General features: G+C 42.4%; 1 protein-coding gene across 1 annotated transcript in view; it reads left to right on the top strand.

Moving 5' to 3' along the window:
• Positions 1–8,651: 8,651 nt before the first annotated feature.
• The window catches only part of PIPOX (pipecolic acid and sarcosine oxidase), a 134,999-nt gene continuing 131,596 nt past the window's right edge, over positions 8,652–12,054 (top strand). Inside the window, exon 1 of the mRNA XM_082247100.1 lies at positions 8,652–8,878. Coding sequence (XP_082103226.1) covers positions 8,750–8,878 — 129 coding nt within the window. The 5' untranslated portion in view covers positions 8,652–8,749. The remainder of the gene's footprint in view (positions 8,879–12,054) is intronic.

Below are 12,054 nucleotides of genomic sequence, written 5' to 3'. Positions count from 1 at the left end.
TTAGGCCATTATTTTTTGTGTCAAATAGAAGTATCATTCTTAGTTCAAAAGTTTTTCTTTCCTGTGGTCCGGTTGTGAGAAATTATGCCCCACAGGTATGCAGAAACTACTGTATCTTCTTTATGTTCCTTGATGGTATGTCCAGAGATGTATAGTAACTAAGTAGAACTACTTCACTACTATACTTAAGTACCGAAAGGCGGTATCTGTACTTTCCTAGAGTATAATTTTTTTCTCCTACTTCCACTTTTACTTCACTACATTTTTTCGATGATTTCAATACTTCTACTCCGATATTTTTTTTGTGCTGCATAGTTACTCGTTACTATTATAAAAATTACAACTGCCAGAACAGTAGATGGCAGGTTTCATGAAGCTCAAAACACGTGTATTATCAGCGCATACGAAAATAAATGTTACTGTATGTATAAATAAAAGCTGCATTTGAAATAATAAAAAACAATATGATGTTCAAACTTTTGACTTCTTTCTTTAATAACTACATAACACAGTACTTGTACTTTTACTTTCAGTACTTGAGTAGCAATTTTTTTTTCAAAACTACTGGTACTTTTACTTCCAGTACTTGAGTAGCAAAACTTTTAAAAAAACTACTTGCAATACTTAAGTACAAAAAATGTTGAATACTTTAGTACTTCTACTCAAGTCACTTTTTGATTGAGCACTTCCACTTCTACTCAAGTCACTTTTTTATCAAGCACTTGTACTTTTACTCAAGTATGGGTTTCGAGTACTTTATACAACTCTGGGTATGTCTGTGCAAATTCATCCTTGCTTGCAAATTCTGTCTTGATTCTCCAACCTAATATCCTTTGCTACATCTTTTGCATTGGATGAGGTACACAACATTACTGGAGGTACAGCTGTATGAGCCCATAATATTGAAGGTCACATTTGTGTGTGAGATACTTTTAGATTTTTTTTATTGCAGGGTTTGCTTCCATTATTTGTGACTTCATATTCAGAATGAAGTTTCCTGCTGATTAGTTTATGTCTGAGGTTGGGTGGTTGTCTGGAAGGCAGTACTGGGGGTTGTTGGAATGTTTCTTTCAGAGTTTCATCCTCTGTTATGATGGGTTGTAAATCTTTGATTATCTCTTTTATCCCTTCTAGTTCTGGGTTGTATGTGGTGACTAAAGGTACACAGTTATTTGTTTTTTTTTTTCTCTTTGTATTGGAGGAGATTTTCTCTTTGGGATTTCAGGGCTGTGTTTATTCTGTTGTTGATGGTTTTGTCTTTGTAACCTGTCTTATGAAACAAGTCTGCTAGTGTTCTGAGATGCTGATCTTTGTCTTTTGGGTCTGAACATATTCAACAGTTTTACGACCCCCTCTGTGTAATGTTCTGGTACCTTTGGGTACCCTAATTACTCTTTCATAAGTGTATGCGCCCCACCATTCTCTTTTGGTAAGGTGCGCATACACCTTTAAGACTGATGCTGTCATCACTGAGCGCCGAACTGATGGCTATTTAGATCGCCGGCTCTTACTCACATGTGTTCGTTCAAACTGCTTTGTGCCTTGATGCTAACCTGTCTTGAAGCTCTCATGCTTGCAAGCTTACCTCGCTGTCGGAACCACGCTGCGCTGATCCCTGTATCCCGCTACCGGATCATCCGCTCTTGCCGAACCTCTCCTCTGCTACATTGCTATTAGTGATAAGTACCCCGTAGGGGAAACCTCTATAACTTTCATACTAAAGCTTACACTATCTAGCTCTGCATACTAAGGACTATTACTACATCTGCATTATCTAAGATTGCTAGCTCTTGAGCCTACTACCACCTGTTCTTGCACTGGGTTGATCTCTCTTGTATGTCCACCTGCTACTCTGTCATCTGCTACCATACATGATTGCTAAACCTATCTGCATCTCATCTGCTACTATCTTACTCTCAAGAACATTTCCTTTCAAGTGTCTGTCATCTACCATCTCTACCCAACCTGTCTCTTCAGCCTATCATCACTGTGTTACTATATACATAAGCCACTCTAGGAAACATCTTATTGAGTGTGTGTATTTACTTGCTGAATTTAGATCCTCCACACATGATGAGTCATTGAGAGTTGGGAATGGTGTCTCAGCGTTTCTCTACATGACTACTGAAGTGGAATATTTCTGCAGCTGAAAATCCACATCATACATAAAACGCAGGAGCGTTACACTCTGTGACCATCATCTCCCCCCCATATAGCTCTCCCTCTGATGAAGGGGACATACCCTGAAAGCTTGTCCTGAAAAATTGTATGTTAGTGCAAATAAAAAAGTATCACAGACTGTAATGGATCTTAGTACCCCAGGTGGGCACATCCACCGGACCTGTGTCTCCTGTCCTCCAAACGCACCCACAGCCTGCGGAGAAGCCATACCCAGCCCTTAACCCCTCAATCACGAGACAATCCACACAGGTGTTGAGGGTTCAACATGCAGAGCTTAAACTGTTTATTAAATTCCAAGACATACAGTTTTACACACAGTTAGGGAAACTCCCCTTAGCCTTGCCAAAGGGGGAAGGGGACAAGGAACAACCAATGGGAACTGAACATTTGTACATTAAAACAGGCTACAGATAACCTAATGAGCTTATGGTAAACAGGCAGTCTCTCAATACACACCCCCTGTGGAGAGATGTGTGCAGTCCAGACCATTGTCTATGTGTCATCAATCCACACAATTAGACACAGAAACAGGAGGGGGGGGTGGGGGGAGAAGGGCTGTAGCATTACATTACATTAACTCACTGCCAGCATTCCCCCAGGTCTCCAGTATCTTCTGGCCCATAGTCTGTCGGTAGGAGGCTTGCGCACAGTCCCCTCCAAAACACACAGTGACAGTGGGTTCTGTCACATTTCTCCCCTTTTAAAAACAGACTAACCAGGTTCCTGACCCTCGACTGGTCTGGACATGCGTTAGTCACAAACTTCCACCCCAGGCAACCAGGAAAAGTAAAAGTACGACTCTGGCGCTGGGGAGCAAAACCGCACATAGGGTCTCCCATGAATAAAAACAGAGTGGGAACAGCTGTCTGCACTCCTCTGATCCGAGGCTGGGTTGCAGATATTGGGGGGAGCTGAATAATCCTCTGCCCTGGTGCCAGCACTTCCACTGATAGGGAATGTAGGCTGGTAGGGCTATGCATTTGGGGAGAAAAAGGTACTTGCTTTTCTCCTGGTGTAGTTACCAGCCGCTGAGAAGGTATCTTGCAGGGACTGTCTCCCGGATTCTTCATCTCTTGTTCTGATGCTGGGCAGAGACCATCAGCGCTCTGTCCTGTAGCCAGCACTTCTGCCAGGGGGGACATATGCAAAAGTTGGGTACAACTGCTGGAGAGGAGGAAGGGTTGTCTCCCCTGCCGGTTCTGTGACCAGCCACTGGGGTGACTTCTGACAGGGGCTGTCTCCCAAACCCTCCAAAAACATACTGAGGATGGGGCAGGGGCCAGCGGAACTCTGCCCCATAGCCAGCGCTTCTGCTGGGGGGATGAACATTGGGGTAGTGTCCAATTGCTGGGGAGGGAGAATTGCCTCCTCTACTCCCGGTGGGGATCTCTGCTGTTGGGAAAACAGCTCACGCAGATCCTCTCTCAGACTCTCCAGATCCAATTCTTTTTATGATGCTGGGCAGATGCCAGGGGCACTCTGCCCTGTAGCCAGCGCTTCTGCTGGGGCACCAGATGAGATACTCTGGACTTGCTGCTGATCACCATTTCCCAGCCTTCCAGCGCCTGTCTCAACTCCCCCTTCTGAGACCTTCATGCTATTAGTTTGTCTCGCTGCCTGGGGGACCTCCGATGCGTTCCGGCATTCTAGCGCTCGCAGTGCCCTCTGTATCATCGCTGCTTCTTCCATTGCGCTTAGGATGGGAAAACGCAGGGCCACCCCTGGCCCCATTTGCTTCTCATCTTCGTGACTGTCTGCTATTTCTCACGGACAGTCCCAGGCAACGGGAGCCATGCCAGGCTACTGATCACCGTCAAACAGCCGCTTGTAGGCAATCTCGAGCTCCCATTTCTGCTCAATCAGGAACTCCAATTCCTCCAGGTCACACGCCTCTTCGGGGAGGTCCAGCACCTCATCTCGGAAGTCCAGGATGTTTTCCAGCCGCCACTCCTTATCGCTCCCAAAGTCTGGGTCTCCGTACATTTTTTGATGGAGCAGCCCCACGCCGCCATAGCCAACGCCTTCTGTCGGGCTGCCATCTGCTGTACCTGGCCACAGTTGAGCCGCGAACCACCGGAGGGCTCTGTAGCTGATGTCCAGCCTCATTTCCTCCTGGACCAATCTTCCGAGCTCCGTCTTCCCTTCATCTCGCGGTCGTTCCCTCAGGAACACCTCTCGTGCACGGTACTGCGTCCGGTACATCTCTGTGGAGGAGGGAAGGATCTTCCCCTGATGGTGCCACTCATGGCTTAGCGCCTCATGCCAGAGTTGCCGGCGGATCACATCCTCCCAGCCGAGCATGGTGTGCTCTGTCGCTGGTCCCCGATGATGCTTCCGCATGCCTTGCAGCCTCCTCCCGAACTCCGCTCTCATGCTGGCTGGTCCCCGTATCACTCCTTGGCAGCTGCCCAGATCTTGAATCCTGGTGGTGGTTTGAATGTCCTGGACAGCAGGAGACATCCCACCGCTGCCAACCAATGTAACGGATCTTAGTACCCCAGTTGGGCACATCCGCCGGACCTGTGTATCCTGTCCTCCAAACGCACCCACAGCCTGCGGAGAAGCCATACCCAGCCCTTAACCCCTCAATCACGAGACAATCCACACAGGTTTTGAGGGTTCAACATGCAGAGCTTAAACTGTTTATTAAATTCCAAGACATACAGTTTTACACACATAGTTAGGGAAACTCCCCTTAGCCTTGCCAAAGGGGGGAAGGGGACAAGGAACAACCAATGGGAACTGAACATTTGTACATTAAAACAGGCTACAGATGACCTAATGAGCTTATGGTAAACAGGCAGTCTCTCAATACACACCCCCTGCAGAGAGATGTCTCCAGTCCAGACCATTGTCTATGTGTCATGAATCCACACAATTAGACACAGAAACAGGAGGGGGGGGGAAGGGCTGTAGCATTACATTACATTAACTCACTGCCAGCATTCCCCCAGGTCTCCAGTATCTTCTGGCCCATAGTCTGTCGGTAGGAGGCTTGCGCACAGTCCCCTCCAAAACACACAGTGACAGTGGGTTCTGTCACATAGACAGTACTCAATTTTGTTATCTTATGCCTCGTTTCTACTGTGTGGTACGGTTTGGTTCGGTACAGTTCAGTACTGTTTGGAATGGTACACCTTGATCAGGATTGCGTTTCCACCGCCAACAGTACCCTTACATGATAGGCGTGGTGTAGCCGGAAAGTAGTGATCGATGTCACTTGATAGGCGTGGTGATAGGCCAATCAACCAATCAACGTTCTGCAGAGTGTAGCTCCACCCTGTTGGTACGGTACTATTGTGCTTGGTACCCTAACGAAAGGATCCCAAAAAAGTCGTATGGTACGGTTCGGAATTAGGGTACCATTCACAACTTTTGACAATGGAAACAGCAAAAATTGCGTACCATACCGAACCGTACCGCTCAGTGGAAACTAGGCATTTGATACAGTAAATCCTTCTGGAAACAGTCACTTGAAGCCCTGTTGGGTAAAAAGGCAGATGACAGTTCTAAGACAGCATTCCGCTTACTCTCTATTATTTTTACAGCAGTGCAGCAAACCATTGCAAATGTCTTGAAAAAGCCTACTACTATCTCTTTTAAAGAACCCACATTAATCTTTGCATGACATAAGAGAAAATGGCAGCCACATTTGATGACAAGATGACAAAATTCTTAAAAATATAGAAACCTTCAATCTTTATACTTCCCTTTTTTTTCCTCTTTCCATGTGACCCACCCACCACAGAGAAGGTGTTGTACCATTCTATCTGCACAATATACTTTTGTCTTCATGATACATTCCATTTGGAATGAACCCTTTCTCTTTCTTTTAAAATATGTTTACTGGCGATCTTCCATCTGCATTGATTCCATTATTTTCCTGCTCTTTCGCATTTATTTTTTATCAATTAATTATTTTAGTTTAGTTTAGTTTATTCTTTTGAACGTATTTTGCTGTTGTTATGCTACTGGACCCTTTGTAACTAAACATGCTTTGACTCCATGTTGTATTTTGCAAAACTTTAATGAACATATTGAAAGGAAAAGACCTTTGAAAGTGTGGAGACTCACTGTGGGGAACAGTAAAATCATACAGCATTCTCCAACAATACATCAGTCTTTTTCAAAGCCAATACGGCAAATCCAACAATGGTTTTATAGACATCTTTGCTATTGAAAGCAGAGTGTGACAGGCCTGCATCCTTTCATCACTTCTCTATTGACTATAGACTTTGTTATAAGGAGAGCAATGGCAGAGGCTCCACATTCTGGAATCCCATGGTAAGACCGACCTCGATTTTGCAGACGACATTGCACTACCATCAGAAAAAAATCCTGGCCTGCAACATCTTACAAAGAGTATTTGAAGCTGAAAAGGAAGGCTTTTGCATCAGCACATGCAAAACCAAACCTCTTAAAATAAACCAACAGGTAAATTTTCAATTGATGTTTAAAGACCATGCAATGGTGGTTTGGAAAAAGATGTCCAGTGCAGGATTGACAAGGCAGCGTAATTTCTTAACATTTAAATCAAACCTCGTCTATGCGTTCACTTGCTGCCACTGTGGGGGTGTGCCTAAATGTTACAATCAATAAAAAGTTGCAGCGCTGTCTATAAAAGTGATATATATATCACACACTGAGTGTGACATAACAATTCATGACGAAGTACCACAAATCTAATGAACATACTAAAGTCCAAGTGAAAAGTTCAAATTAAATAAAAACAATGTTGTAGCTCCCAGTGCTCAAATAACTCAGGTGTCACCAAGATGATATCCTCCACCAAATAGAAAAAAGTGAACTTCCCAGAACCGTATGCTGTCTAAGTTATAGGAAAGCAAATGCTCAATATGACTGTGATGTCAGCGACAGGGATGGGTGTGCTCCCGCACATTCAGAGCTGTGTCATCAAAAGGTATTCAAACCGATCATATAAGATGAATCACCAGACATGAGAAAAAGGTGAAATCTCACTGTGTAGTATTTATTAAAACGATACAAATAAAACTTAGAATACAATGAAAAACATAAACTCACATGAGCCGAACACTCAGCAAATACTATAAATCCATAAACAAGGTCCAAAAGGTGCAACACAACTAGTGCAGGCAATGGTAATGCACTTACTGTGAGTGTCAAACTAAAAATAGGATGGCGGCTAGACCTCAGACGTATATCTCTGCTCTTTCTATATATGCTACAATCATTATTCCCACAGCCCTATATGCCAGCAAAACATAAATAGACAAAAAAAAATGCCTCAAAAACAACGAATTTCACAGAAGATGCCTATGTCGTTACAGAATGCAGAAGCAAGTTTGGAGGCATTAGCTGGCCAGACATATTCTGCATGTAACTGGCCACCACATACCCTAAATCGCAATGCACCGTACACCCCAACCTAGAAGAAAAAAGAGGCAAGGAAGACAGACGACAACCTGGTAGTCTACACTTTTGAAAAGCCTAAAAGCCATCTAGGTCCAATGGGATGAGTCTAAATCAACCACAGATGACAGAATCGGATGGACAGCACTTAGTGCCCAATGTGCCAAACTGCATGGGAGGAACTAAACCTAAGTAAGTAAATTATTACAATGATAAGTGATGGGAGAACAGAAGCATGTCCAGTAACCCAATGGGTTCCTTTTACAAGACCTCATACAGTAGCAAATCTTTTCTCAATGTCTCATCTGTGCAGAGAAAGAGAGAATGACAAGACTGGTGCTCTTTCTTTTTTAAAAATAACCATAAATGTTAATAAAATTATAAAGCTGAAGGCTAGTATAAGTACCTGCTGTGCATTAATGGGAGGCAGCTATGGGGGGCTCACGCTGAACTGCTTAAAGGTCCAAAGAGCCCTTTTACCAGCTCACCTAAGAAGGGAACCAAATACAATACATGTAATAAACATTATGGTGATAATTGATCAAAAGAACAAGGTGCATTTAACTAAAAAGCCAGCTGCTTTGAAATCTTCTACACAATTCTATTTTCTGGGCAATTTTGCAGTTATGCTCTGTAAGATCACGCTATAATTTGATTGACCTATAATGTCAGCAGCAGTGTCCACAAAGCCATAAACATATGGAGGTAAAATCGGCAAATGTATTATTATAATTATCAAAATTAGGACTTTGGGGAAATCACTGACATTTTTATAGAAAAAAATTCACCCAGAAACTATTTGAAACCACTAAACAACTTCATCATTCTCCACCAAAAAAAATCGCTTTTCAAGAGACTGCCCTATCATTCAGCATCCATATTATACTGAAAATACATTCATTTTAGACTATCTATAGCAGCAAAGCTTCAAAAAATGATTAAATTAAATCACTTTAAATATGCAACTAGCATGCATAAGCGGAGAAATTATGCAATAGATGTGAGAGGCGTGCAGAGTAATAGAGTGGTGTTTTAGCAATGTGTCAGAGTTCAGAATAAACCTTGTGTAACAAGACAGCAGTGCTGAACATTTATGTGTGTGCGAATCCCTCCTTCTGGTGGAGCTTGCCTGAGGATTTGAGGCCTGCCTTTCCCTTCTTACACATTCCCAGCGAGGATGAACGTAAACATGGCTCTCTCCAGCAGCAGAGTTTATGACTGTATTGTGATAGGAGCAGGAATTCAGGGATCCTTTACTGCCTATCACCTAGCTAAAAACCAGAAGAGGACTCTGCTTCTAGAACAGGTACCAGGGGGGTGAAAAAAATCAGTATTTTCTCATTTATTTAATACAGTGTATGCAATGATATATTATTATTTTGCAGTGTGTACAGATACATGTGCAGGTTAAAGGAAAGGTAGGAAGGATTAAAAATGGCTATTGATTTATAAAAGGAAAACCAAGAGAAACAGTGACCTTTCTTTAGTGTTTTGTGTTTGCTCAGAATGTTGAACTTTGGAAGATCAGCACAGGCCATTGCACAGAGCTCTCCTGCCGCCGCACACCGCATTCATAAAGTCACAATACTATATTTAATATGGTTTATAACAGTTCATTTAAGGGACTATTAGACCCCGTTTACATCTAAGCGTTCCAGAATTGCAGCAAAACATGGGACGCGTTGGCAATGCCATTATTTCTTGAGGGCACCCCAAACATGGTGCAATTTTGCCGCAGTTGTCGTGCAACAAAACACACAAAAAATGAAACGCCAAACGCGCCTGGCTCTGTTGGGTACATGTGCTTTTTTGGCATGTTTTTGGAGCGGAGGGAGGCCCATTCAAATAAATGGTATCGCTATAAAAACATTCCACAGAAAAGCACAAAAAGGCTAAAGAAAAATGTGAAGCAGCAGGTGTCGCTACAGTACTCTTAGGTGAGAGCTAATGAAGGATAAGGGTGCATTCCCATACTGTAGGTCACAACTGCCCCTCTTTTTTGAGAGTCTGCGCCTCTTTTGAGACCAAATCCCGCATGCAGCCTCAGTTGTCCTTCTTTTTGGTCTGATGTGTATATCTCTGTACAAGATGTCCTATTTTACTATCAAAAGTGTTATAATGAATTCAACTTTTTTATCCAACCTTTAAATTACTGCATTTGTTATTTTCAAAAGCCAATATAAAGACAAAAAAAATCTCTTGTGTGCTTTAGCCAATCATTTTCTGCATATTCGATCTCTGTGATTTGTGTAACCAGGGCTGTGGCAGGGACGAATCCTTTGCCTACATACTGTGTGCTACAATGTGCCCCCCTTTATCATTTCAGAAAGTTGAGAGTCATGGAACCTTCCATTTATAGTACACGTATCCTGCCAGCTTATCTTCCCCCCTCAGTCGAAAGTATCATACCCCCTCCACCCCCAGTGCATACTTACCTGAATGTAAAATCTTCCTTTGCCACTAGTCACATTGGGCAAGCCTACATCTCCAGCCTATAGAGACAGCATTATAGACATCTATGATTACCCATTGCACAAGTTTGGCTAGTTGCCAGGAAAATTTTAGCTGCAGGATCATTGTGGATGGCCTTGGCTGTCAGATCCAGGTAAGCATTCATCTGGGATATGGGACAGTTATACTGTATACTTTATTTTAACCGCTTCTGGACCACCTACTGCACACTTACCGTGGCAGGGCAGCCTGGCTGCGTGAAGCGATGTACCTGTACGATGCTTCTTCTTCCTAGTATGGATCTCTGTCTTCCCCCAGTCAAACCATCTCCCACACAGGTAACAAGCACCCCCTAGGAACACATTTAGCCCTTTGATCGCCCCTAAGATTTCCCCTTCCCAGCCAGTGTCATTAGTACAGTAACAGTGTATATTTTTAGCACTGATCACTGTATTAGTGTCATTGGTCCCCAAAAAAGTGTCAGTTTGGTGTCCAATTTGTCCACCGCACTGTCACAATCCCACTAAAATTCACTGATTGCCGCCATTACTAGTAAAAATAAAATAAAAATGCCATAAAAATATCCCATTGTTTGTAGACACAATAACTTTTGTGCAAACCAATCAATATACACTTATTGAGATTTGTTTTTACCAAAAACATGTAGCAGAATACATGCTGGCCTAAATTGATGAAGAAATTAGATTTTTTACATTTTTTATTGTATGTGTTTTATAGCAGAAAGTAAAAAATATTGCTTGTTTTTTTTTTTTCAAAATTATCAATCTTTTTTGTTTATAGCGCAAAAAAAAAAACGTAGAGGTGATCAAATATCACCAAAATAAAGCTTTATTTGTGGGGAAAAAAGGACATCATTTTTGTAAGGGTAAAGCTTTGCACGAGAGCGTAATTGTCAGTTAAAATAACGCAGTGCCGTATAGCAAAAAATGGCCTGGTCATTAAGGGGAGAAAACCTTCCGGGGCTGAAGTGGTTAAGGGGGCTAGAAAGACAGAATGAGTGTTTTTATTTTTTTACATCAATAAACAAATTATAATCTATTCTACTTAGTAATGTGTACTCAGAAATACCTCACCCAATGACTATATTACATGATTGTATACTATCAGTCCTAACCACAAAGTAACATATACCTCGGCCTTGCTAAATTAGCTTTGGAGATTGATCTTTGATCTAGCATGGCCAATTCAGGCTGTAAAGTTTAATACAATTCCAGTGTAATACAGTCACATTATTAGCCTGTTATACATTTACTGACAGGGCTAGATTCCATATACTACATACACATATATATATATATATATATATATTGTATACTGTATATAACACACCATTAGATCACTTTTACAGTGCCTGGGGTGCCTTGAGATTTCTTCAGGGGTATGCCCAAACATTTCCCAAAAATTGTATACAAGCTGGCATGTGGATGAAGGCTGTCTTTTTAATTACACCCAGTCACAGGTTTTCATTGTGCACCATTACAACCTTCTAGCTGCCGGCGTCCTAATGACCAATGGCATCATCAGTTGATAAGGACGATGTACGTCCCCTGCATAGCATTCTTGTTTGACCCTACCTTGCACCTCTCCATCAGCACGGGGGTAGCTGAGTGATGGAGAACAACTGAGGAAGAAGGGAAACATTGCAATACTAGTCAGAACCAGCTTGCAAACATGTATTTGCTTTGGAAGAATAAATAGCCTCTAACATTGGGTGTCCTAATTGGACTCGTGGATGTTGCTGCATTTTGTAAAACAATTAGAATAGCTTTTACATTTTAGAATGGGGTGCCTCGAGATTGTCCATAATTTTTAAAGGGTGCCTCAAGACTGTCCATAATTTGTAAAGTGTGCCTCGAGATTGTCCATAATTTTTAAGGGTGCCTTGACTGAAAAATAAAGTTTAGAAACACTGTCATAAATGGTTGAGATCACACAGTTCTTAGCATTCTCAGTGGTAATTGATAAATATTCCTTAGAATCCGGTTTGACTCTTCAATCTATTTCTGAAAT

Source organism: Pelophylax lessonae (genome assembly GCF_965119305.1).
Source record: "Pelophylax lessonae genome assembly, chromosome: 2".
Taxonomy (NCBI): Eukaryota; Metazoa; Chordata; class Amphibia; order Anura; family Ranidae; genus Pelophylax; species Pelophylax lessonae.
This window is presented reverse-complemented; position numbering and strand designations above follow the sequence as displayed.